The sequence below is a fragment of the Colias philodice genome, chromosome 18, assembly GCF_061535455.1.
Source record: "Colias philodice isolate Cphi_HAF_F1 chromosome 18, ilColPhil1 Martin Lab GWU primary, whole genome shotgun sequence".
Lineage (NCBI taxonomy): Eukaryota > Metazoa > Arthropoda > Insecta > Lepidoptera > Pieridae > Colias > Colias philodice.
The window spans coordinates 4173138-4201069 of NC_143103.1; the positions used below are offsets into that span (position 1 = coordinate 4173138).

A 27932-nucleotide genomic window follows, 5' to 3' on the forward strand; every position below is an offset into this window, starting at 1 on the left:
TTTTATATTAGTCTTTACAAGCTTTTCTAAACAAAATATTTATTTAGGTATTGGTACAAATTATAACAACAGATTTTATAATTTTACGATGCGAAAAAATAAAAAAGTAAACAACGATAAAATCAATACCTTACAATATGTAATGCCGGTTGAAAAGTTGTTCAAAATTATGATTCTAATATAACTTCTAGCTCGAGATCTACCATTCTTATATATACAGGGTGTCTCGCATGTGCTTACCATGCTAAATAGACCTTGCAGGTTTACGATTTTCATACGCTGATTACGTAAAAAATACAAAAAAATACGGAATCTTTTTATCGTGCGTAGTGTGCATTATACAACCCTGTATTATAAGACAAAATAAAACTTAGTAAAATTATGCTAATTAGGTACAATTATTCAATATCAATACCTATATATAAGCTATAAAATTAACTAAAATCCGTTTGCCTGGTAAAATTCATGGCGAGATTAAAAAGTTGAATTTACCTTTGAGCAGTAAATATCTTTTCAATGTTAAACATAAAATTTTAAAACAATACAACCCGGAAAGCTTTCAGTCATTACAATGTGTTTTATTCTTTTCACTTTGAAAATATTACCTTTATAGTACAAAATGTAACAATAAAATCTTACTCTTAACAATTAATTTCATTAAAAATACGTATCAGTCCAACTTAGTTCACGGCACTATCACTTAAACTTTATAGTGAAAAAAATTGATAAATTGTAGTAAAATTCCGTTACTTTTAGATTTTTCTTAATTCTTATTATTTAAGCTGCATTATTGTTCACATAAGTCTTGGTTCAACAAAATAATAAGGCATAGTGCAAGCACAGTTTCATTCGAGTAGCCATTTCTCATATTTTGTAATATCCGCCACCAGTAATAAATAAAACATACCTAGATAAACATGTATCTACATAATAACTATATTACATTTTCCACTTCTAACTAATGTACTACACAACAGTATGTTTAACTTTACACTTCTCTTAAGAAAAAGTTTGCGTTACTTAAAAGAGCTAATACTGAGCTTTCACACTTCATCTAAAATTCAGTTTTACTCCTCACTGAACAAAGCATATTGAAATACAAAATAAATTACTATACATATTTATTTATAGGTTTATAATTTTTCTGTTCCATCAATTAATTTCTTCACGTTGATTTGTATGTTACAAATTACAATAACACGCTCTTGAATTATTTTTAAACTGAAAATCTGTATATACAAGTAAATAGTGCCCCGACTAACTAAAAACATAGTAAATAAATCTTAAATTAATGAAGTGAAAACAGTGCAATATTTACATAAGAAACCATAATTACAATAATCGCCTTGGAGTATATAAAAAAATAGAAGTTTCCGAAAACTATAAGATATATACAAATTCTCATTGTCATATGCATATCTCATGGAAACATTTGAACTACGGCTTTAATACAAAACACAAATTCAGCTAAATTTCGCATAATTCGTTTTTTTCTCTAAGATTTCTACTAAAACTAAAGCGTTATTAACAAGGTACGTTTAAAATCTGGAAGTTCATGTTAATATTCTTCATAATCATAATAATCGTCTTCTTGTTGCGTTTGCAACATGGCCGCCAGCGACAATTCCGAGTCTGCTTCGTTCACATCTGCTTCCAGTTCATCTTCATAATCTTCCACTTCTAGAAATGTTAAAGAAAATATTGAACTAAACGCGCATAAAAGTTTTTATTTTTATTTTCAGGAACTTCTACCAGCCTTATTTTATTGTCTATATAGAACAGGCAAGTTTAGTTGTTGAACGAAAGCTATAATATTTTATTAAATAGTAGTGTATGACAGACTAATAATAATATACTACGTATACAAGTATGATTATTCAGAATGTATTACGCCCAGTGTCTATAATTGACTTTGTTATTTGTATGGGATTAAAGAGAGAGCGCTATATTAACTTAACTTCGTAGATATACTTAGTCTATCCACGAAGTAAAGTTGATATGATTTGATTTTCTATGCCTGGAGTTATATCCAGACATAAAAATTGTAAAATGCTCTAATGCGACGTAAAAGAAATATAAACAAACACACGCAAGCATTTATAATATGTATTATTAAGTAATATAGAAATTTAGTAATAATAATATGTACATATTATATTATAAGAAATTACACGGGAGGCCGGGTTAAATATTAGTTTGAATGTAATAAGAATGTACTTCGATTCTTAACCACTGCCTAATGTATGTTGACAGTTGATAACAAATCACAGCAAGTCAACGACTATTAGCAAAGTGAGGATAGTTGGGTCAAAACGTCGTATAAACAACGTCCGAGCCCCTAGGCACGATTCGTACGAATGCGCCTAGGTTAAGTAGTTACATATTTAGTTATTTAGGTAATCAGTAATCATAAGGATGTTCAACATACCAATTTCCTTCTGTCCCGGCGTGTTAGGCGCGGGTGTAGCGGGGGCGGAGTCCTGTGCGGGCGCGGGGGTCGCGGGGGCGGGGGTCGCGGGGGCGGGGGTCGCGGGGGCGGAGTCCGAGCTTGCTTCCGCGTTCGTGGGTAACGTGGGAGCCGCTTTCTTCTTGCGCTTCTTTGGTGTTGGACCGGGCGCTTTGTCTAAGGGTGGCTCTTTTGCTGGCCTATTTGTAAAAAATTTAAACAAAGTTAACGATAGTTTATAGCCTTTTTTGAGTAGAAGAATATTATATGTATAATTGTATAGGCAATTATTAATTTTGATATTGATCGATTACTTAAATTAGTTTTTAAAAACAATTTTACGTCATAGCTCAAATCTATTAGTGCTTCATTCAATATAATAAATTATAAGAGATACTCAAACATAAAATATATAAAAAATTTGTACAAATTGCTGTTCCTATGCATTTTATTACATGCAGTTCCTGTTGTACCATAGTGAATTCTGATTAATAAATGTGTATATTTTTAAAAACTACTCACTTATCATTCGAATCCATAACCACCGGTGTGACAATACTCGTACATAATTCCTTCAGGCCATTACTAACCGCCGATGACGTCACCGGTATGGACACTCCTGGTTGGTCCAAGCTCTTTAGTATATCGTAATTAATTTTCGAGCTCATTTTCTTTTCGGCCAACATTTTGCCGATTGCTTCTCCCGCGGTTGCAGCATTACAATTGACCTTCTTCTTGTATGAACCGCGAACTTTTTTCTTTTTGTCTTTGCCCTCTTCCCGCTCTCTGGCGCGCATTTCTTCTTTGACTATTGCATAGAAACTTAATTTAAACATTTTTAATTTGTATTTATTTATTCGAATGTATAAAAATTATTCTCTCAAAGAGCCTATGCGTTTAAAAACTAACGTTTAATAACTAGCGATTCGCACCTCAATAGATTACTTGAGTTCCTATTTTTGCTGGAGATTTAATATCATCTTGCAGTTTGAACCACATCCAAAGTGCAAGCGAATCAAAAGATATATGCTTTTGATTATATTAAATATTTTTTTAACCAACCCAAAAAAAGAGTTTTCTTAATTCGACCGAATACCATTTACTTACAAATCTGAAATCATACTGACATTAATGAATCTACCCATGTCAGTGTCTCAAACGAATAAATAAACATTTTTTCTACATTTTAAAACATAACTTACTTTTCTGCTCCTTCAAATATCCCGCATTGACCATATTCCACATTCTTGTCTTGTGTCTCGCTTCCTCTTGCGACATGATAAGCGAACTTATATATTCTTCGTCTCGCTCACTCATCACCAGCTCCTCTGAGTTGTGGATGTTGCTGTTAAATTGGTTCTTCGGTTCCGGTTTGAGAAATGTATCCGTGTCTGTTTTTTCGTCGGCTTGTGTGATGCCGATTACTGCTATTTCTGGACCTGAAGGAATTATATATCATGTTAGTTTAATTCGTTTATATTGTAATGTATTAGTATTTAGGTTAGGCGCGTTTTTATGCTTCATTCCAAAAATTTGACACACTTTGTGACACAATTTTAAATGCTTCACTGTTCCATCGCAGGGTTTAATTAGGTGTTTGAGTTTGAAATAAATAATTTATTTCACAGGATAATTCCGGTAATAAATACTCGAATTATAATTTGATTACTATTTACGTACACTGATGTCCTCAACGTCATTACATCTCACTCGCCTATACGAGTCGGGCAATTACCTGACTTTCGTGTTACCGCTTTGTAGCGTGATCATCAAATGTTAGAAATAAAATCGTGTATATTTAGAATCGAACCTAATTCTTTTTCCTCGCCCTCCTTGGACACAGACTGTTTGGCCAGCTCATCAATGATGCTGATCGTCTTCTCCGCTGCGAAGCGAGTTGCTTCTGCATCTTCACATACCCTTTCTTCTCTATCTGAAATGAATTATTGAATATATTATTTAAGTAAATATGCGTCAAAAATCATAATTTATAGTTCAATCTCACAATTTGCAGTAGAATTTATTTACGTGTTTATATAACGCTTATAGGCGGCCTTATTGCACAGCAATCAGGCATTTTGTTTATTTGAACGCGCTAATATCAGGAAAAACTCCGATTTGAAAAATTATTTTATTGTTAGATAGCCCGTTTATTGATGATGGCTATAAGCTATATTATATCATCACGCTAAGACCAATAGGAGCGAAGCAATGCGGATAAAACCGTGATGCACTGCTAGTAAATTATGAAGACTAGAAATAATTTATTACCCGCAGTTTGTAGTAACGACGCAGAAGCAGGGGCCGGCCCTCGTTTCCGTTTCATATTGTCCTTTTCTAACTGCGACTCTATCTCTTTCTGAAGCTCTGTTAGTTCTTTTTCACCGTCTTCTTCTTCTAATAACTAAACGAAAAATAGCTACAATATTATCAGGTTAATTCCAATCAATAATTTATTGATCGCAGCCAAAGTTTAATGAATGTAAATTTAGTAAAACCTGGCACATTATAACCGTGTTAAATGAATAAAATAAAAACTATTTTTAATAAAGATTATGATAATTTTACTTATAATCGGATAAAACAACCAAGTTAAAATATTGTCGTCGTATTTATTTATTTATTTATTTATTTAATAAGGTGCACACCACAGCTGACAATTTTGCCTCGATAAACACAAATTTAATTACATGTTGCGGTGAAATGCCAACCAATTAATTGTATGCACACAGCATAGTTGAGGGAAAAAAAAATTATTAAAAATTACATTAATTAGCACATATCAAGTCATAGATCATGTCATAGATCAAGTAAAATAATTTCCAAAAATACATGTCATACAATAAGTTGAATCTAATTAATCATAGTACCTACAGATAAATATCACATCAATATAGCTAAGTACAGTACACTAAATCACTTAAAATAAAGTTAAATCAATAAATACCTACATAACATTCAATCACATAAAATACAATTCGTTACATTCCATCACAGTATAACAATAAATTATGTCTAACAATTAGTAAAGTATCTTAGAAACTATGGCAGTCAAAGATTAAATTATCAACAATTCATTCAAACAATTCAAACAATTCATAGATCAAGTAATTTTTTTGTTTTTAAATACATGTCAAAAAGTAAATTGGATCTAAATTATAGTACAGATAAATATATCAATATAGCTACAATACATTAAATCACATAAAATACAGTAAAACCAATAAATACCTACATTACATTAAATCACATAAAATACAATTCATTACATTTCATCACAGTATAATAATGAATTATGTCCAATAAACATTAAAGTATCTCAGAACTATGGAAGTTAAAGATTAAAATATCATAGAACTTGTAGATTAGACTTGAGCACGGTTTTGACCTGATTTTTAAATTTACCCAGTTTTGGATCAAATACGTCAAGTTCTGTGTTTGGCTTACGCGAAGTCAAATCATTATACAAGCGACACATACGGACCATGGGATTATAGAAAGAAGTATTATTTTTTAAAACATATTGGTTATTACGTATTACGTAGCATATTGGTTCTATTAAAACTTATATTAATTGACATTATAACGGTATCCCATACACTCAGGCAATTTTTCGGATTCGTTCTATAAATGAGATAATTTTTTATCTCAACTTTCATTTAAAATAAAACCGGCCAAGTGCGAGTCGGGCTCGCGCACAAAGGGTTCCGTAGCAGCAAATATAATAAATTACAGTTAAATCAACCTATCTCAAAAACTATAAGAGATACTTTGATCAAACCAAAAATCGTTGAAAGAGTTAATTAGCATGCATCACCTCTATTTTTTTTAGAATTTTATACCCCGTAGTTATAAAAATAGAGGGGGGGGACATACTTTTTACGACTTTGAGAGCTGATATCTCAAAAACCGTTCACTTTAAGAAAAATGTTTTTTAGAAAACTTTATATCATTTTAAAAGACCTTTCCATTGATACCCCACACGGGTATGTACATCGAAAAAAAAAATTTCATCCCTCAGTTACATGTATGGGGGGCCCCACCCCCAATTCTTTTTTTTACTATTTAGTGTCATATTTTTGTAGCGGTTCATACAACACATATTCCCATCAAATTTCATCACTGTAGTACTTATAGTTTCCGAGTAAATCGGCTGTGACAGACGGACAGACGGACAGACGGACAGACGGACATGACGAAACTATAAGGGTTCCGTTTTTGCCATTTTGGCTACGGAACCCTAAAAAAACCAGCCTAGGTATCTATCAAATCTATGAAAATGGGCTCAACAGATTACGTAACAAATTTTATTCACGACACTATTCACACTTCTTATTTCCTACATGCTCTTTACCTTCTGCAGACGTTCCTTGTCCCTCTTCCTCGCTGCCCTAAACGCTGGTGGGTCCTGATCTTCCTCCAGATCCACTGTCATGAACTCATCCAGTGTGAGAGCACTGGATGGCGTGTCACCGAACTCCATGAGCCTTTTCCGTAACGTGGACTCGTGGACTTTGACTATACGCACCACGTCAGCGGGCGTTCGGGAGAAATTGTGTATCCTGGCCGCGATAAGCAGCGCTGGAAGATCGGAATTGTGAAATTTAAAAATAATAAGAATAACAACTTTTACACATTATTTCAGGTTTCTAAAGTTGCACAGCAACCTATCAAGGATGGTTGTTATAATAATACAAGGTATTAATTTTGCTGGGTTCCACATTTTTAGTTGTCTTTTATTTCAAAATTGGTGCATGTAATTCGATAGTTTATTTTTAAAATTTGGTAAACCTTAGTGCACAATAATTTGATTTGCCAGCATTATAATTCAGATTCATCACTAAAGGTCCATCAAACATGAATTCTTACTTGATATTAATACAATATAACGTTTATTAGACAAAAAGATTCATACCAGCTCCGCATATACCCGACGGCCGTCGCCCAGAGTGTATGGAGTCCCTTTTCATCCTCTGCACCAGACGCAGCGCTGTCATACTCACTTCGTGCTGCTTGTCTTCGAACTGTAATTGCGACGCAAAACGCAATATATACAGACATGGGTCTGGAATCAAATAATATGAGATTTAAGACCCGAGTATCTTCCAATACTTGGGACAAATTTGGCTCACGTGATAGTATCTAGCAATTGTTAAACTCAAAAATATTAGTAGAATTTTAAGGAAAGGCTTATTTGCACTATCGTAATGATTTCGGGTGGAAGGAGTAGCGTGAGTAATTTAGAAACCATCGCTTCATAAATTACAGTTATAAATACGTTATATTGTATGCAAATGTTTTCATTTCACAACGACTATTGAACTCGTGTTGCGTCTCAGACATTTTTTTCATTGTTTTTGTTTAAGTTGAAAGTCAACTTTTAGTAGAAAAAGAAAAGGTAGTTTGGTAATTAACATTATGTGGTAAATAACATTATATTATATATACCTACTACTTAAATTAAATTAAGTATTCGCTGGCTAGACTGCAAGCTAGTAATAAATTTGATTGTATGCAAATTAATAATTATCATTGCAATGGTCAATATACCGATACCCTGAGTACCTATGTTTTACGATAGTTAAAACATGTGGTCTTGGATGAGACAATCGCTTTGAAAAAGATTCGATCAAGCTGCTCCTAACTTTCTGAAGAATTACTTGAAGAACAAATTAAAAGACAACGAGAAAATAATTGTACAATGGTCAATGTTCACATTTTGCAATGCAAAAGTACGGTTTCAGGTATTGCCCTCTAACATTTTTTCTCCGTCTTTTTTACCAGAGCCATTGCCCCATGAATAACGCAAAAAGTTTCGTTATTTGCGTTAGTTATTTAATTTCGTAATACTTCATTTAATTTATTATTTCTTTTATAAACTACTATTTTACGAACAGGCCTAACAAGCAACACTAGAGGTCACGATCCCCCCATTCAGCATCATTTAATTTGCGCAACTTGCGTTGAGAAAGATGTTTTTCTTTAAATACTCCAACAATTAATAGCAATTTTTTTTTATTGTAGGATAGGGAAGCGCTTGACCACGATCTCGCCTGATGGTAAGATGAGATGTGGTCTAAGATGGAGCGCGCTTCCCTAGAAGGTACCGGTTCACTCTTCGCTTGAAGACCCCCATATTGTAGTCGTCGTGGAACTTTATTATCTATTGTAAAAGCCCCTTGCATAATATAACTGTATGCTACGGGTTCGGGGATCAATTCTAACAATATCGGTGACACCGCTACTGAAAATGGCACGACCGCCCGAGTTTTAGGTAATACCTACTGCAAACTGTAGTCAGTAGTGGTACTTGTAGTCTGTAGGACATACTTAAACGTAATATAAGTAAATTGTAACGCATTCTTCACTCTCTGTGTCTGGAATATATATGATCTAATATTTTAAAATATTGTGCACTTGTTTGTCTTAAAACCATCTCATCAACTGAACAAATAGAATTATTTACCTAGACGTTAAGTATTTAAAGGCCAAGACCGGCCTATTTTAGCAATTTGAGATTTTAATGATTATTTTCGGAATTATTCACGCGAGACGTGTATATATACCTACTGTATACATAGGAGCCAGGAGGTGAGTATATTAAATGCAGATACACGCGCTGTGTAATAAAAAATATTGATGATATTATCTACACAATGTATCGAGAACTGATTAGTATCATTGGCTAGTTATACATTATATACTTTATTAATTAAATTAAATTATGTATGTACAATAAATATTCATGCCTCTCTCAAGTGTGAAATAGTTGATGCATCGATGACCCTGTAGTTGATAAATAAAAAACAGAAAGAATTGCTTTGTCATGATAGATCCATAAAATTTGTGAATGATAGTTGATAGTTCGCAACAATCGTTTTTACTGACTACAACACGTTGGGCAATAATATTATAGCTTCTGTAACACAAATAAAAATGACCCGTAATATGTATATTATTTTGGTACATAAATACTAGTCATTGTTGACTCTATACCATTTATGGCATCAATTTCAATTGCTCTAGATTCATTATTGAATCTGCATAAACATTTAAATTGTGCATAATTATTGGTGTGTGTTATTACAGTAATTTTAAAGGCCGGTCAAGGATTTTTTCAACATTAAAGAAGCTATTATAACCGCTTTAGATAACTTTGTATGACAAAATATAAACGTTTAAATTACTTAATATGTAGATAGGTATAAAGTACATGAAATTCTATTGACAGTTTGAAGTCACAGGCCTATTAAAATGCGAAAGGATAAAGGCAAAGGTGGCATAAGTTTACCAATGCCACCCAATACGATCAAAAGGTAAAGAAATATATTGCAGTGCTTTTATATGACAATACTTGTGCAATATATGCAAAAATACATTTCTCAATATTGATCATCGTTGCGTCCTTAAATTTATTCCGAATCTTTAAACCAATCTCTCAGATTCTATAAATCTACAGTGCATTTACATCAAACGAGCGAATGCTCATTCTAACTGCACTATGTTAAATTATTTTCGTGTAAACAGGCGTAGAGCATTATTTCGTTGTTCTTAGTGCGTTCTAATACTGAATACGAGTTTTCGTTTACACTAAAAGATGACGAAATAATACTCTTGCTCTAGCTCTATGTTCGTTTGATGTAAATGTAAAATGCACCGTTAAAATGATCAACACATTTATTGATATGCATATATGTAATTTTATAATAGGAACAAAAAAAATTCCACACGTAGGTATACATATTATACTTAATTGTTTTGATTGGAGAATACAATATTTTTGCATAACAATACTATAAACGTATAGATGGACCGTATCTCCACACACCTATTTCGATAGTTTGCCGTTCGATTCTCAATAAAAATTTAAATATTTCAAAGGACAACTTAGCACATCGAGACATATTAATTAGAGATATGAGTCTAAATATTACGAAACCGTCATATGCGATAGATATATTGGGCTTTTATGTGTCAAGGTGAAGCCGCAGGCCTATACATTGTTTGTGTGTGAAATATATTCATAGATATAGTTTTTAACTTATACTTTTTGCATGTTATTGTATTTCAATTTCACAATTATATAATATACTTAATAATAATATTTTGAAAGCAAAATTTATGCAAAATAATTATACATATAACAAAATTATGTACCTATAATTGAATGAAAGAAAGCAATTTATTTGTTTTTATTTATTGTTTATAATGTTGATGGATTTTTTTAAGTTTACACAGGTCGGTATGTAAAATTTTAAGCCATATTGCTGTTAAACAGATTGCTTGTTAGAAATTGCTCAATATTAAAATTTTTACTATGAGACAATGCTATCTAATCTATCCCTGAAATTCATCAATAATTGGTTAACGGGGTTTCAACATGACAAGATATGGACAAACAAAGGGTTCACAAATACATATTGTAAAATATTTGACAAAGAAATACAGTTTTTGGCAAATACTTATAAAGACGGACCGTTATTCGGCCTTTAACGAACAAAACAGGTATGTATTTGTAAACAGTTTAAACTGAACAAAAACATCACACGTTTTTCACATTTAGGTGAATGAACTAAAAAAAATTGTCTTACTTTTTTACCTAATATGTACTTCGACTCACTCTATGTTAAAATAATAAATAGATATATAATTTTGCTGATATTAAAATTGCATCAGCTAAATGAAATAGGATATTTTTATGTTTGTTTTTATCCCCTGATTATTTTATAAGGCATACGACTCTGAAAGGCGCGAGCTAAGACATGCAGGACGAGCGCGATAAATAGCTCTATCAGTCAATCACTGTAATCATATGATATAGCTAGAAGATAAAGGGGTGTAAATAGTAATGAAACCTGTTTTGAACTGGTATACTGCATATTTATCATTGATTATTTTATTCCCCAAATAAACCTTCAAATAAGGGAAAAGCTAGCGTCCTACGTCACTCCTTAAAATATAGAGATCAGATATTAATTAACCGTTAAAATAAAATCACAATAAACATCGTATACCTGGTTCCAACTAGTTTCAGAGGGATTAAGTATTTACAACCAAGATAATAAACAGCACCACTTTTTAAAGCAAAATGTCACGGGTATGTTTCGCGTATGCTTTCTGATGCTAATGTATATCAATATGTGAAAATTTAAATCAGGTCAACTTGATTTAAATATTCACATTAACAAACATTAATTATTAAGTAGGTAATTGCTGTAGAAATTCCAAAATTAATTTTCACACCGCAGTCTTTGTTATGCTGTTTGAACTGTTCCAGTAAGTAATGAAATAAAAATTTAATATTATTTATACCTAATTTATTTGCAAAAAAGATTTCTATTTTCTTCTGTATGCATTATTTTGGGTGTTATAGATAACAAAAAACTTTAAACCGATATCGAAAGTACTTAACCTAATGAGTAAAATGGCCGTAATAAATTTTTAAAAATAAATCGAGAAATATCAAAAAAATTATCTTTAAACCCTCCCATACATTAGTATGAAATATGAATATCCCATATACATTTTTAATATGAAAGATTTTAGCTTTCTTTTTCTTTTTTTGGTTTTCTGCTTTAATTACTTCGCAAATTTGAAGTGACATTTCCGGCCATTTTACTCATTAGGTTAAGTACTTTCGATATCAGTTTAAAGTTTTTTGTTATCTGTAATACTTACGGAAAAATCGCCTGTGCACACTTAACGATTACACCCTGTATACTCAAGGTACTTAGTACGCAAATACATAGTACATACCTACCTAGTAAGAACATAATATCTATCGACTACCTAAATGAAATAAAACTTTCGAAATAAAACTCAATCGACGAGGACGATTACGGATGTTCGCTTCTGTATTAACTATAAGCTGTTTCGATATAGCAAGGGTCAGCTAAGATATAGTTGACATACATGGGACAACAATGAAATAATATTCGCATGCTACGTCAATAGCATAAGTAGTATAAAGAGAAGTCTCTTTATACTATGTAAATAGTTAGGCAAGGTTACTGAGTCGCATCAAAATAATTTAATTAAACATTTTCATACCTTTATTTATAATCAAAGAAGTCAGCCATTAGGTAACTGTTTAACTTAATAAAGAATTATTGTAATATAGTAATCGTATCGTAAGTTGTATGCGTAATAAAACGTGATAATTTAATATTAATATTTCATAAACAATATTGCAAAAATAAATGAAATTTTACATTCCAATCATAGACTGGGGAAGAAGCCTTTAAAAATAATGAAAAGATAAACAAAATCGCAGTCGGATGAAACCCATTAGAAAAGGAGGGGAATATGATAAAAATGTAAGGAAAAATAAATTACGGTCAATCCGAGTTCGGGAAGCGGGAGGGGGGAGCTTTTAAGAGAAAAAAATGGTTTCTCTCGATTTCCGACAAAACTACAAGTCCTATAGAAAAAAGTTCAATGGCAAAGTTGTAGGTAATTAAAAGTTCTACAACTTTTGTATTCACAATTTTTTCACATAACCTAAAAATTTAGGTGAAAAATTAAAAAAAACCAAGTTTTTGGTCTTTTATTTTTATCTACTTCAAAATTTATTTTTTTTCTACGAAATTTGGTGGAAACTTACTTTATTATGTCCCAAATACACTGTAATTTATTTGATTGAAAATATTTATTTTTTCGCCTTATTTTTAATTAATACCAAAAAAACAACCTAATTTTCAATCGAAAAGTCACCCGTCAAAATATCAGCTTTTTTCAAAAACTTGGGGTGCCTTTTATTCATTGAAATCTCTATTTTCATATGGTGTAAAAAAAATAAACACCACCATAGTAAATGTTCTCAGGAAATGCATACAAACAGTGTGAAAATTAGCTTTTACTAAATCAGGCACACTTCTTGAACTCTATATCTTCTCTTGTATCGGAAACCATTTTTTTCTCTTAAAAGCTCCCCCCTCCCGCTTCCCGAACTCGGATTGACCGTAATTTATTTTTCCTTACATTTTTATCATATTCCCCTCCTTTTCTAATGGGTTTCATCCGACTGCGATTTTCTTTTGTTTCAAAAATTATCTACTCTAGTCTATCATTAACAAATACAACAATAGAAAACCCTTTGGAAAGTTTTTTTTCGAATGTGTAATAAATAAGTAAGTAATAGGTAATGTTTCATGGGCCTTGTGATGCCTACTCGGATAAATCATAAAAGCAGCTTATCTTTTATATTTTGTAGGGCATATAATCTTCTTCCGGCATACCATACCAGCAACTGGTTCTAAATGTTCATCCACAAACAATTTTTGATTTACAATATTAGAAAAATATCAATAGCAAATTATAATTTCAAATATTACTGTTCTAGTGCAATAATTTGAAAATTTCCATTCAAACAAATGTAATAAGAGCTGGGGTGTAAAATTATATAACTTTTTTGAGATTAAGAAACAGTTTACAAGTTTGTGGAGCATTCACTTTACAAGTTACGTTTTTACATAACTTTCTGTCCCGTTGCACGACCTCCTTTATGAGCAATGCAATTTTAATTCATTTTGTGCAAAAATGTATTATTTTAAGAATGCGCCGGCGCCAGAGCGTGATCGCGGGGCGGAAGGCTTCGTTAATGGTGAAACTTATTACATCACATACACTTTCACAAAACTGCATAAATAACGGTTTATAATTCTATAAAACTTTATATGTATTTCAATTATTATTCACCTTTAAAAACAAAATGGAATAACCTTCATTTCAGTAAGATTTAGATGGAAATAATTCACGAGCATTTCTGATTCATGTTTTGAAGTGAAAAAATATTTATTACATGATTGAGCACAAAAAAGTAAAATATACAATAACTAAGAAGGCAACTTTATTGCTGATATTTAACAAGTAAAAATAAAAATGTACTAACTATTACATCTTGCAATAAAGATTCCCTATACGATAAGAAATAAATAAAAAAGCATTTTATATACCATTCACGATGAAGACTGCACTAGTCCGATACAAAATTAATTATGTAGTAAGTATGTACCTATTTCCAATTTTCCAGACTGCCGCAAAAAACTTCGATTGTCAATCTAGTAACAAGAAATAACCGAGTGTATAATTAAATCATAGAATTAAATATTGTATTGCGTTTTACGTAATATGCCGAGAAAGAGTGGATAATAGATATTTAGTCTATTTTGTAATCCAGTGTTTCCCATAACACAAGATAATGGTAGGACTAATTACAAATGTACATAATTACCTGAGACACAAGGCAAGGCCGTGCAGCGGTTGCTTTTACTCTGCTGTTAAACTTTTTAGGTTATGGTCACGAATAAATATCAATTTTAACGAGAAAACTGTATTTAATATATTCTTTATATTTCGTCAAACGTGTAATGAGTGTGTAACGTTGGTGTGAGTCATAATAATCTGCCTAAATAGGTATAGTCACAAACAAACAGAAAGTCCTATTTAATTTTTATTAATATTTCTATTAATTTTGAGCATTGATTCTTGTTCCCAAAAATGTAATCAGTTGTATAAAAATAAATATGTAATATATAAGTTTATGAATTAAAATTCAAATAAAAACACATTCAAATTTTTCTCACGTGGCTATTGCAATATTAACAAGGTCAAACCGCCGCACAAACTTCTATGTTAAATTATTGATTTAAAGTTCAGACGATTTGAGCAATCTATCGTTGAGGCAGACAATAATGTGGGCATTTCAATGTTATTCATTTTGAAAATTTCCATGGACATTGTGCTAAAATTAATAACATTGGTAATCGTGCCCATCAACAGAATTACCACGAAACGTGGTGAAGAAATATAAAAAAAAAATCTTGCAATGTGTTTTTTTCAACTATCATATTATTCGGTATTAGAATACCTACATGAAATAAAAAGAAAACGTTTAACCTTTACAACTTGCATTGTTAAACAGGCTGTTGGCAACCAAAACAAGTTTCATCATCTGGTTCCACATAAATACGCAAGCATTGTTCCGCTTCCTAGGCTAAATATCACCAAGCTATCGAGCAAATTCATACCACGTACTCTTAGAACTTGGGCACACTGTCCCTGAACGCACTGCCAATAGCGAGCAATCGGCCCGTGTAAATGGAAAATAAAAAATCAAAACCAGCATCATCCTGCCAAGTGACTGCATGTTGATAGTCTGTTTATCGCTCGCACCTGCGTGCTCTGAATTGCAAACGGCAATCGTACCCAATGTAAAGACATCATAACATATTCGCCAGTAGAAATGCATCAATATCCGAGCGCATACATTAAGCCCTGACATGTGGGTCACCAAGTATTGCACGTAAGAGAAGTGATCTGCGTTTGAATTGCACATTACTTTTAGGTAAATACTGATAACGAACGAGGATGGAAATAATTTATTCGTCATATATCGATGATTTAATATACAAACAAAGTCCTATAGACAATCGTTGCATATAATAATTAGATGTTAATGATGTAGTCACTGAGTGCATAATAAATCTCAGAGCATAGGTGGAAATTGAATGGGAAACAAAATAAATCAAGTATCTAACTGATAAACAACAACAGTTGGACACTAAAATTAATACTTAAAAGACTCGTATATAAACAAAGTCGCGATAGGAAACTGCAATCAAAATATGGAGTATACAATTAATGAAAAGGTGACACAAACGTGAGTTACAACAAACAGCCAATAAGGCAATAAGTAACATAATTAAGTATTGAAATAAGGCACTGATAAGGGAATGACATCACAGACTTTCACGATCGGCTGCGTATGGGAGACAGGTATCCCCAGCGAGGCTTGCGCAAGCGTGTGGCTCGAGTGGCGCAGAGCTGACGGGCGCTCTGGCGCACTCGAACCAACGCATTTCAAACCGCGCACTCAACGCCGTACAATAAACAAATCCGTGCTAGTCTTGTGTCTCTAGTCGACGTGAAGTGTGTGATCTTGTGCTGTGCAGTGTACTCTAAGGATATGATAATACACAGTTCCCCGAAACCATGAAATGAAGGGTAGGGCCACCGCAGTGTCACACAAATTTCCTGTTGTTTTGGGAAAGATATTTTTGCGCTGGGTCTTTACTAAGGCGGATCTAGTGTTCTTCGTTTACCGGTTTGTGATCATTTATGTGTTATTGATTTATTATACTAATAGGTGCTCTATATAGAGGTGTGTCCAGTGTTTTGAAATACTAATCAATTCAGTCTATTTAATTCTAATGACAAGAGGCGTAGGTAGGCATTGTACTATCTGATTACCATATGATAAAGTTGCACATACATTCCTGCTATTTCCATGTATGATGTATGTGTAATGAATTAAATACAATAAATAAGTAATGTAACTGTATTCAATCACATTGGCCTTATGCATCGAACGGGAGTCGTTTGATAGCAGTGTTTCAAGAAAGCGAATAGAGTTTGTGTCTGTGTTGTTTCTTTGGGTGCATAGTGAAATTTAACAAAATTAGTGGGTAATATTCAAAATTCAAAAAATATACTACACTACTACTACTACTAGGTACTACTAATATAGGACAATCGTAAGTAGAGCAGCAGAAAAACATATTTAAATTTGATAACTCGGTCGTAATAGTATAAAGTATTATGTTAATTCTTAGATTAAACTGTTGATATATTTTGTTTCAATTTCTGATATTTTTGGTCGACTAAACCATCCTGAAAATTTACATAGATAAATAATTCGACTAAGTATATGGACACGTTATAAATAAAATAGCTGTAAATAATATAGTAAAACAACATAAAAAAATTAAAATTTGGTATGTTTGCTATTGACTCGGCCATAAAATAAATATTATTTCAGTAAGTAGGTAAAAAAACAAAGTACCCTGAACTCTACTATTACAAATAAATAATAATATAAATAATCCAGAATTAATAGCGTCCGCCTTAGCGTCTGTATGCTCAGATCTTAAAAATTAAGCAGATTTTGATGAGATTTTTTTATCACATAGAGTGATTCAAAAGGAAAGTTTTAATATATACATAATTTATTAGGTTATATACTAAGCTGACGAAGTCGCGGGCGGTAACTGGTAAGCTAGTTAAAGTTCACAATTAAACAAATAAATAAATAAATATAGGAAACTGAAGTTCCTTGCCGGCCCTTTTCCCTAAAGAAACTGCTTTCGTAAACGATTCAAAAGTGCCCCTAGAAGAAGTCTAATCGAAAAAATAAATATTTGCGTTGCAGTTATGTCCCTTAAAATGGCCAAAGTAACATACGAACAAATTAACATAAACATATCATTATAAAATGCATTGTATAAAAATAACGTACTACATATAACTCGTTAGACATAACATATGTTTTCATGCGATAAAAATTCAAACATTTAAATATTATGGAGATAAGAAGTGAAATCGGAAAACAATCAGATAATCATTTGTAAGAAAAATTCGATTTCCCAAGTTACTGGCACGAATTTATCACGATCTGCAGGTCAATCAAAAGTATACATGTTTGACCGGGTTAACCTCTCGAACAGCATAACCAATTTTATCAAAAATCCAGAAATTCAGTAACATGCGTATTTGGATGAACCTTGGATATTATTTATTCGATAATCGATTTTACTTCATTCATGAAACGCTCTCCTTTACATTTGACATTGATTCATAGGTGAAAAGTTAAATACCTATTGGTAGGTACTTTGGGCCTAGATGTCTTTTTAAAGGCAGAAGCGGGTACTATTGTTTGTTGATTTAATTTAGATGGTAATTTTGAATCAATTAATAAAAAGCTAAATGATAAACTTCACTCGCGCGCAAAAAAATCGTACCTATTATCTCTACATTTTCAATTTTACTACATTATATTATTATATTATTATTATCTCTACATTTTATGTTCCAAACGCATTTGAAAAAACGATCTGAATTACATGAAATAATTATTGTAAGCTTTCTAAAAATAGATTATTATTATGCCAGAAAATAAATATTGTTAATATTTTGAAACATAAACTTTAAAGCTCAAATTGCTTGTCAAGTAGCAGTGCCTGTTAAAAGTAACATCACATGCACATCAAAATATATCCCATTATTCTTGTATTGTATTGTAAATTGTAATTGTTGTGTGTATTACAATCGGCATGAAATCTGGTCGAAGATGCAATACATCAGGTCGGTGACCCACTTTACATAAGCTGACTTTACATAAGCCACTTTAGATAACTGCAGCTGAGTAAGCGTTGATTAAAAATGTACGGGGTGTGCCATTTTTTTGGCACCAGACTTTTTGTAAGGTTGGATATTCAAAAATTTAGTTTCTTGATTCTTAAAATTGCTTTCTTAATTTATAAAATACAGATTTGTTAAGAAGGAATCCCTGGAACTCTACCAGTTACACTAAAAATTAAAGTATGTAGGTACATATATTTAGACGCCGAATTAACTGAGGGTTAAATTGAACCACTTTCAACATAAATTCTATCTGGAAATATTATAGCCATCGCGTCGCTTGAAAGTAAAAACTAAAAACACTAGATATTGAATATCGTATTTTATAAGGTTAGATTCTAGTGCGTCTAGAATCGTTTATATAAAACAATTATAATTTATTTAAAATACACAATGTTGCGTCAGACATAAATAAGGAAACCGTTTAACTATAAGTAACTTCTTATGTTTTTTACTAGCTGTGCTCCGCGGTTTCACCCGCGTGGCTCCGCTCCTGATGGTCTTATCGTGATAGTATACAGCCTATATAGCCTTCCTCGATAAATGGGCTATCTAACACCGAAAGAATTTTTCAAATCGGAGCAGTAGTAGTTAGTACCTACGTAGTACAATTGTAATAATATATTCTGTGCCAGCAGATCCTGAGATTAGCGCGTTCAACTAAACAAACAAACCAACAAATTCTTCAGCTTTTTAATATGTATTAGTATAGTATAGATTATGTTTATCCACATTTAAGCATACACACAAACAAGACAAATGAATATACGCACTAACTGTTTCTGACTAATTAAAAAATATTTGCGCTCTATGGAATATATTATTATAATTGGTTTTGGTTTTCATTATTTCTTACACAATCTTCTTATTACTACTTATAATAGATCTATTACAAATTAACAATGACTTTACTGAAGTGAATTTCTTTTCTAATTTCAAGGAAGCTACATTAATAATTTTTGCATAAAACTGAAAGTATAATGTTAGCATTGGAGTTTATTCCAATTTCAATTTAAGTAAACGTGATTTAAGTTTTACAATGTATGTTCATTCAATTCGCATGTTATTTATATAGTATGTAGGTATGTATATGCGAAAAGGCGAATCAAATCCACCGATATATAAAACATTTGATTCACCTATACATAGGTATTATAAAGAGGAAAGACTTTTATTTTACGCTTTTGAATGTCTGTAACGCACGAATAAACTCAGAAACTATAGTACTGATTTCACGAATAACTTCACGAGAAATGTTAGAAGTGGTTCTAGTTTGAGTCTGAACAGCAAAATTTTTAACAGTGACATACTTATTAGTTATTTAATTTTTTGATAGGACGAGAAGCTTAGAGATGTTTCATTTAAAAAATGAGACAAAAAAATGCACGCACAATTCGCTGATTCTACTTATCACTATCACGTCTGCATTGAGCATTCCTCTGATTACAAAACACTACATTTGCGCGATGACTAATCGTAGATTCATTAAAGAGAGCCACACTGACCCCTCCCCATAGAAAGTCTACGATAATTATTATACGTAAACATATTTAATTTCAGTATAGTCTGGTATGCACTGTACACTCGGTCATCAATGAATAGCAGTGTGGATTTTTTCGAAAGTCTTATCGACGAGGACGGCCGGTTTTCGGAGCTAAACTGCCAAGAGCCGACACAGCGCGCGCCGCGACATCGGCCTAGCGTGCAGAGGATACGACCACAAGTACAAGGTAATTTTGTTTTAATTTTTAAACTTTAAAGAGCTTATGTATGAAAGCGTGAGACCTCCTCACATAATACAATTATAACAGTCTCATACAGTAAAAAATATAATTTCGCAATCAACTTTCTCTTTAAATAATTAATCTTGCCATAATCCCCAGTATAAGAATCTTATACTGGGGATTCTTATAATAAGAACTAGTCTAAACATTCCTAACAATGTACAGGATATATATTTAAAAAATGGCATGGGGTCGCAAACTTGATTGTTTGTTTGTTATCATGGAATACCTAGCCTCTGAAAGTACAGGACCAATTTGAAAAACTAAATCATCTGAGAAACATAAGGTTTAGGCACAGTCTATATAATTAAATCTATACTGATATTATAAAGCTGATGAGTTTGTTTGTTTGTTTGAAGGCGCTAATCTCAGGAACTACTGGTCCGATTTGAAAAATTTTTTCAGTGTTAGATAGCCCATTTATCGAGGAAGCCTTATAGGCTTCATCACGCTAAGATCAACAGAAGCGGAGCAATGCGGGTAAAACCGCGGGGCACAGCTAGTTTAAAGTATATACATAGGTACTTAGACTGTAAGTACTACAGAGATAAAATGGCGCATAGCAAGTCTCTATGCGCACTGCGATGCGGCTACCGCAGACCGCACAGTGCGCATAGAAATGAATATTACGTACATAATTGTGCTTGCGGTCAGCCGGACGGCTACCCGCAATGCGGCTACCCGCATAGTGCGTATACGCTCTTAGGTCTCACTATCAAGAACACCTGGGTTCATACGCACTATGCGGGTAGCCGCATTGCGGGTAGCCGTCCGGCTGACCGCAGGATGCGGTTGCGAATGCGGCCAGCCGGACGGCTACCCGCAATGCGGCTACCCGCATAGTGTGGTTGAAGAACCGTTGCGATTTGCGGTCATGTCAATCCATTTCAAATATGAAAATGGAAGAAGTTGCAGCTATTTACTACATTTACACACGTTACGTAAAGAAGAAAAGCAAAGAAAGAAGTACTGGGTGCATCCTTATTTGCAAACACGAGATGAGAGCAAGCATTTTGCAACCACGTGTACACACTCACTCAATTGCGGGCAGCCGCAGACTGAACCGCACAGTGCGTATAGCAACCGTCCGGCTGGCCGCCACTCGTGACGTAGCTCTCCGAGCAACCGGAGCGGTCTGCGGGTAGCCGCATCGCAGTGCGCATAGAAATGAATATTACGTACATAATTGTGCTTGCGGTCAGCCGGACGGCTACCCGCAATGCGGCTACCCGCATAGTGCGTATACGCTCGAATCAGGATTTCAACTTTGACAGTATGTCAGTGTTGCCAAATAAGACGTTTAAACTTTAAACCTAAACCCAGGGGTGATATTAAACAACGCGTTCTATAAAAATAAAGACAACATCAGGGCTTATTTATTAAGTACATAATATATTATAATTAAATACATATATTAATACGTATACTACAACTACAAAATATATTTTAATATTTTGTAGGTAGGTAATATACAAAATATATATTAATCTAACCATCTGCATTGTCAAAGTAATTTTACAAAATATTCAAGCTAAGTAATGTTTTTAAATAAGTTGTATGTAGTATGTGATCCAATCACGATTAGGAAGTCCAATGTCATTAATGCCATTCGAATTTAAAAAATAAATTTTGATCGACTTAAAACCCTGAATGCATATAATATAATAAATTTTTGTTTTAAACGATATTATAATTTTATGTGGTGGCACTTTTGGAATCTCTTGTAGGGAAAGAAAATACGCACGATGGCCACACTGTTGGTTATACAAGTAACAAGATGGCGACTTAACGTCACGAAGTTAAGTGGAAGCTAGCGTCTCGCATTGTTTATGTTTTAATTTTAAGTTAAAAGACGGCAAAAATGTCAAATCTATGTTCGAGAATAGTTTCAAAACAAGACAAAAGATTACGAGAGGGCAGAGATAATTTGTCAGTTGCACAAACTAATACTTGGATGAATGGTGAGATTCGCTGTGCAAATATTGATTTATTGTGAGGGTCACATAAGACTCGTATTTATGTGACGTAGTTGAATTAAAAACTGGTTATAGAAGGATTATAGGAATGTCTACTATTAGTTTTCTAGATAAATCGTTGCTAAAGCGTTGAATTATTCACTTGGCTAATGAGACGCTCTGTGTTTTTCCAGCCGAGAATATTAACAATGGTGGCGGTTTATCGTTGTCTCCGCCTCACACGATATCACAGCGAGAGACGGGAACACAGGTGTCCCAGTGCTACAGTGTGCCGTCATCGCCCTGTGGATCTACGAGCTCCACACCTTCCCCGACGGTGTTGCAAACCCCGCCACCAGGCACGGCCACACTCGACCCTAACTGGCAAGCCACGAAGGCCACCATTCGTGAGAGAAACGCGGCTATGTTTAACAACCAATTGATGGCTGATGTCACATTCATAGTTGGGCCACCAGGTACATTTTTATAAACTTGAGCTATTTGACTTGTGAGTAATATAAAAACAACAAACAAACAATGTAAACAGTGTAATGGAGTTCATGTATTTATCCATCACTTTTTTATGTACCTCAATGACAGTAATGTGTTTCAAAAATATTAATTTTTGTATGTTTTGCATATTACAGGTCACACACAGGCAATCCCTGCGCACAAATATGTATTGGCTACTGGCAGTTCAGTATTTTATGCCATGTTCTATGGAGGTTTAGCCGAATGTAAAAAAGAAATAGAAGTACCTGACGTAGAACCATCAGCATTTCTCACATTACTCAAGTAAGAAAAAAAATATATTTTAAAAGATAATTTCAAGACATAAGACAAAAGCTTTTAAATATTTTAAATTGTTGAATTTGATATTTTTGGTTTAATCACATTCAAATAATATTTATAAATTTATATTTTAAATTGATCAAACATCATCAAAAATACATATCTCAATAACCAATAACTATTGGTCCAAAAAATAGTAAGAAATAAATTAATTTTACAGGTATTTATACTGTGATGAAATTCAGTTGGAAGCAGACACGGTGCTATCAACGCTTTATGTAGCAAAGAAATACATTGTACCGCATGTAGCAAGAGCATGTGTCAATTATTTAGAAACTAGTCTCACAGCAAAAAATGTCTGTTTGCTTTTAAGCCAATCTAGATTATTTGAAGAGCCAGAATTAATGCAACGATGTTGGGAAGTAATTGACGCTCAGGTATGTGAATCTACCGAAAACCTGACATTGGGTATGCAATCGTCCTCCTCTTACAGTAGCTTACTAATGGAACTCTCAGAATCCAGTCAGAATCTTTCAAGCCTCGAATGTACCAGTAATGGTTTATCTAATGAAAACATTAACAGCTGTAATTAGCTGTAGGTTACGAGCTTTTAAGTGTTAATGTATTGTAATACTCATTATTTTTTGGTTGTGAATTAGGTTTAAGAAAATAAGTATTCGCACAAAGTATTGATAAAATACTGTATGTGTTTATCTAGTCAAAGATTAAGAGTTCAAATTTATATGATAATTGTAAATAGATTTACTGCAATACATTTTGTTTATATGTAATACTTGCATGTTGTGATAGCATTTGCTGAATGTGTCGATGTTGTAATTAATATTAATTGATGAAAATAAAACATTCAAACAAATTGTATTGCAGTTTTAATTGTCTAACCTCAAGTAATGGAAAATTATTTTTAGGCTGAAATGGCTCTCACTTCCGAGGGGTTTGTTGATATTGACGTATCAACTCTGGAATCAGTATTGGCGAGAGAAACACTAAATTGTAAAGAAATTAATCTTTTTGAGGCTGCCTTAGCTTGGGCTCAAGCTGAATGCGTTAGACGTGAAATTGAACCGACTCCAACAAACAAAAGAGCCATGTTGGGCAGTGCCATATATTTAATAAGATTTCCAACAATGACTTTAGAAGAATTTGCTAATAGTGCAGCACAATTGGGAATATTGACGCCACAAGAAACTATAGATATTTTCTTACATTTTACTGCATCTAGTAAACCACAACTTTCATATCCAATTAAAACTAGAGCAGGACTTAAGTCACAGGTAATAATAACAAATAATTTAATTGAGATGTTGAAATTGTACTAACATTAAAATATTTTAAATTCAGTTAAAATTAACACAATTGTTGTTTCCAGATATGCCACAGATTTCAGTCTTGTGCTTATAGAAGTAACCAATGGAGGTATAGAGGACGATGTGACTCAATTCAGTTCTGTGTCGATAAAAGGATATTTGTTGTTGGCTTTGGTCTTTACGGATCATCAAATGGCGCCGCAGATTATAACGTGAAGATTGAACTGAAGAGGTTGGGGCGTGTATTGGCTGAGAATAATACGAAATTCTTCTCTGATGGCTCAAGCAGTACATTCCATGTGTATTTCGAACATCCAATTCAGATTGAGCCAGAATGTTTATACACCGCATCTGCAGTGCTTGACGGCAGTGAACTAAGCTATTTTGGACAAGAAGGCCTGAGTGAGGTCTACATGGGAACAGTGACATTCCAATTTCATTGTTCTTCTGAAAGTACAAACGGAACTGGTGTGCAAGGAGGTCAAATTCCAGAATTGATCTACTATGGACCTACAGTCAACACTGCATTGGTCAACGCAAGTTCAAACGATGACTGACAATCAAGGAAAAAACGTCCTATAAACTTCTATTCAGTGTAGGGCATGGGACTTGTAATATTCAAACTTACTATGGACTAAATTCTATAGAGCACATAAGACACAACCATTCCCCTAATATTAAATTATTTTGTTAAATATTAAATTAATGTATGTATATTGTTAATTAGATATTGGTGTAAGTACCATAACAATGTGATATGGGTGTTGTAAAGCTCTCTAGATGTTATAAATTTTAGATTGATCTTAATTATTATTACTCAATGTTATTTGCAATAAATGATTAGTAGCTTTATGGATTGTTTTAATTTTTAATACACCTTTGCGGAAAATTAATCTAAAAATTCACGAATTCCTTTTAATTGAACACATAACATTATAAATATTTAAACTCTCTATTGATCAGACTCAGAATATTATGATGGCAATATTGCCATCATAGAGTAGAGTCAACATGATATAATATATCCAGAAGGTTGCTATTGTCCAAATAACTTTAATATCTACTAGTAAATATGTCTTGTTTGAAGGATTGTTAAATGTATGTTTGTTATACTTTAACACAAAAATACTGAATGGATTTTGATGATACTTAGCAATGCTGTTGCTTATGTACCAGAATAATACATAAGTTATAGAAATATTTTGTTTTACCCTACTTCAGTCCATGTGCTAAATGTGTGGCAAAAAAGGCATGCCAGTTAAATAATATTTTCGATAGTATCAAATATATTCTTTTAGTAAATTATCTACTCACCAGTTGGAGGAATGTTGATGCACAAGGCCCTGGACAACTTGAAGTAAGTGCGGCCTAATTGATAACAGCATATCTGGAGTGCGTCACTTATATCTATCAAAAGATCTGTACTGTTGGTTAAATAGAATTATTGTAGACTTTTAATCACAAGGCATTAAAGCAATCTATGTATTATAACATACATGAGCATAATACTCATACTGGAAATGAGATTTTTTATACATACAGTAAAATGCCGATTATTTGAATTAATTGGGACCTCGGGCGATTCGGATAATCAGATTTGAAGAAAAACGAACTGTCACCCATAAAACAATTCTTTTTAAGATTAACAAATACAATTTTAAAGGCACATCTTAGCAAAAGGCCTTAAACATTGAAATATATCAACAACTTGTTATAATAAAACAAAACAAGTAAATTTTTTTTATTAAGCTTAGGATTTGGATAATTGGCGATTTGTTTAATCAGCGTTGGGATAATCGACGTTCTATTGTAATATAATATAGGATATGTCCTGTAAACTTACATCTTGAATCAAAATTTTAAATATTATATAGATTTTTTGCAGGAGAAACAAAGATTTGAAAGTATTTTTCTTAATTCATTCATTCATATTAAAATTAGAATTTGCCTATTAAATTCAACTTGATATACACAATCAAATAGCAATATTAGTTAAATTGCATAATTTCAAATACATATCAACTTATTACGATTGATACCAATCAGATATAAAAAGTCATCAAGATAACAGTGGAATAAGTATACTATAAGCTATAATTATTAATTCATAAAAATTTTAAAAATTATATTTATTGTTTGATTTAAAAAAAGGATACGTGCAGTTCCCTCTGTTCTACAGGTCATGTACACACAAGCTGCCTGAGTGTGGGCAGCAGGTCTTCCAATTGTTAAATGCCGCATCAGAGCCATTTTGAAAAAGTTACAAGCTATGTCAATGCACTGTGGATTGAGACGTAGCTGTTGGCTTAAAGCTGTGATCCCATCTCTCGCTTTACGTATTGTAACTTCTCTTGACTCTTGTCCAATGCCTGAACTGTATGCTGAAATAATTACACAGTAAAATATATAATTTAAAAATATGTTCATATTTTTTTTAATATATTGTGGGCCATCATGTAGGAGTATAGTATATTTATGAGATTTATTATATTATATTTAGAGTATATTTATTATTTTTTTCTCATAATGAGAAAGCATTCCAGTATAGTGTTAAAAACAGTATAATACTCAAAACAGTGATTAAAAAAATTTATTTCAAAGTACTAGACCGATTTGTTTTAATTAACTTAAAGGTAATTAAATTCTTGTACAAAACAATTACTGAAGACGACATGAAGACGAGAATGCCATCATAAATATAAAATTGAAATTATTCGTAAAACTTACCTCTTCCAAAGCCAGATGCTCCTCCTTTAGAATCTGCTGAAACGAATTGTCCAATAACCGAGGCTCCGCCATGTGCTGTTTCTTGAAACTCTATGTCGGCGACAATTATACTGTCTTCCAACACAGAACCGCAATTTGTGCATACTGCATCGCCTCGGGCAGGATCTACTTCTATTTCAGACGATCCACAATGCTTACACTTTTTACCAGACGACATAGTGTATACAGTATAGCCTTAGTTTTATTGTCTAATGAATTATTACTCTTCTTTTTAGAATGTTCTATATTTATACATTATTTTATGTTATATTAAAGTAAATTAATAATTTTCGAATGCCTTTATTAGATATCGATGAATGTTTTGCCTATAAATATATTGAAATATACGTGTAAAACAACATAAACATGCTTTACAGCTAAGCTTTACAGTTTCAACTTTCGTATTAAAAGTACCTACCTTAAAACTACTTTTATATTATGACATTGACTAGGATTCTATTGACATTGGTGTGTGGTGACAGATGGCATAAAATAATTGCGTGCTGTTCCATTTCACAAAATTATTTTATTCTAGTCTTCCATAATTAACATTTCAATATGAAAATTATTATTAATTTTTTTATATTATATTTCAACTTTATAGTTTACATCATACCTGAACATAGTTTTGAAATTTTATTAAACATGTATTTAATATTGATGAGCT

The 27932-nt window shown here is 32.6% G+C and overlaps 2 protein-coding genes across 3 annotated transcripts; one reads left to right on the forward strand and one right to left on the reverse strand.

The window, feature by feature from the left end:
• Positions 1-27658, reverse strand: Brf (Brf RNA polymerase III subunit). Its single transcript, XM_089706476.1, has 11 exons — positions 27227-27658; positions 26656-26880; positions 25814-25918; positions 7362-7511; positions 6801-7027; positions 4718-4850; positions 4257-4379; positions 3649-3885; positions 2969-3254; positions 2429-2646; positions 1-1680 (listed from the first exon to the last, which is right to left on the reverse strand). Exons 1-11 carry the CDS (start codon positions 27441-27443, stop codon positions 1559-1561), a joined length of 2043 nt encoding a protein of 680 aa, XP_089562602.1. The 5' UTR covers positions 27444-27658; the 3' UTR covers positions 1-1558.
• lute (BTB/POZ domain containing protein 3 lute) lies at positions 16261-25351 on the forward strand. Of its 2 annotated transcripts, XM_089706948.1 has the most exons (7): positions 16261-16550; positions 20204-20373; positions 22577-22858; positions 23030-23177; positions 23395-23611; positions 24101-24466; positions 24562-25351. In XM_089706948.1, the coding sequence occupies exons 1-7, from the start codon at positions 16444-16446 to the stop codon at positions 25054-25056; spliced, it is 1785 nt and encodes a 594-aa protein (XP_089563074.1). In that variant the 5' UTR covers positions 16261-16443; the 3' UTR covers positions 25057-25351. The 2 variants fall into 2 exon arrangements, with proteins under 2 accessions (XP_089563074.1, XP_089563075.1); XM_089706949.1 differs by lacking the exons at positions 16261-16550; positions 20204-20373 and adding an exon at positions 22190-22388.
• Positions 27659-27932: the final 274 nt, after the last annotated feature.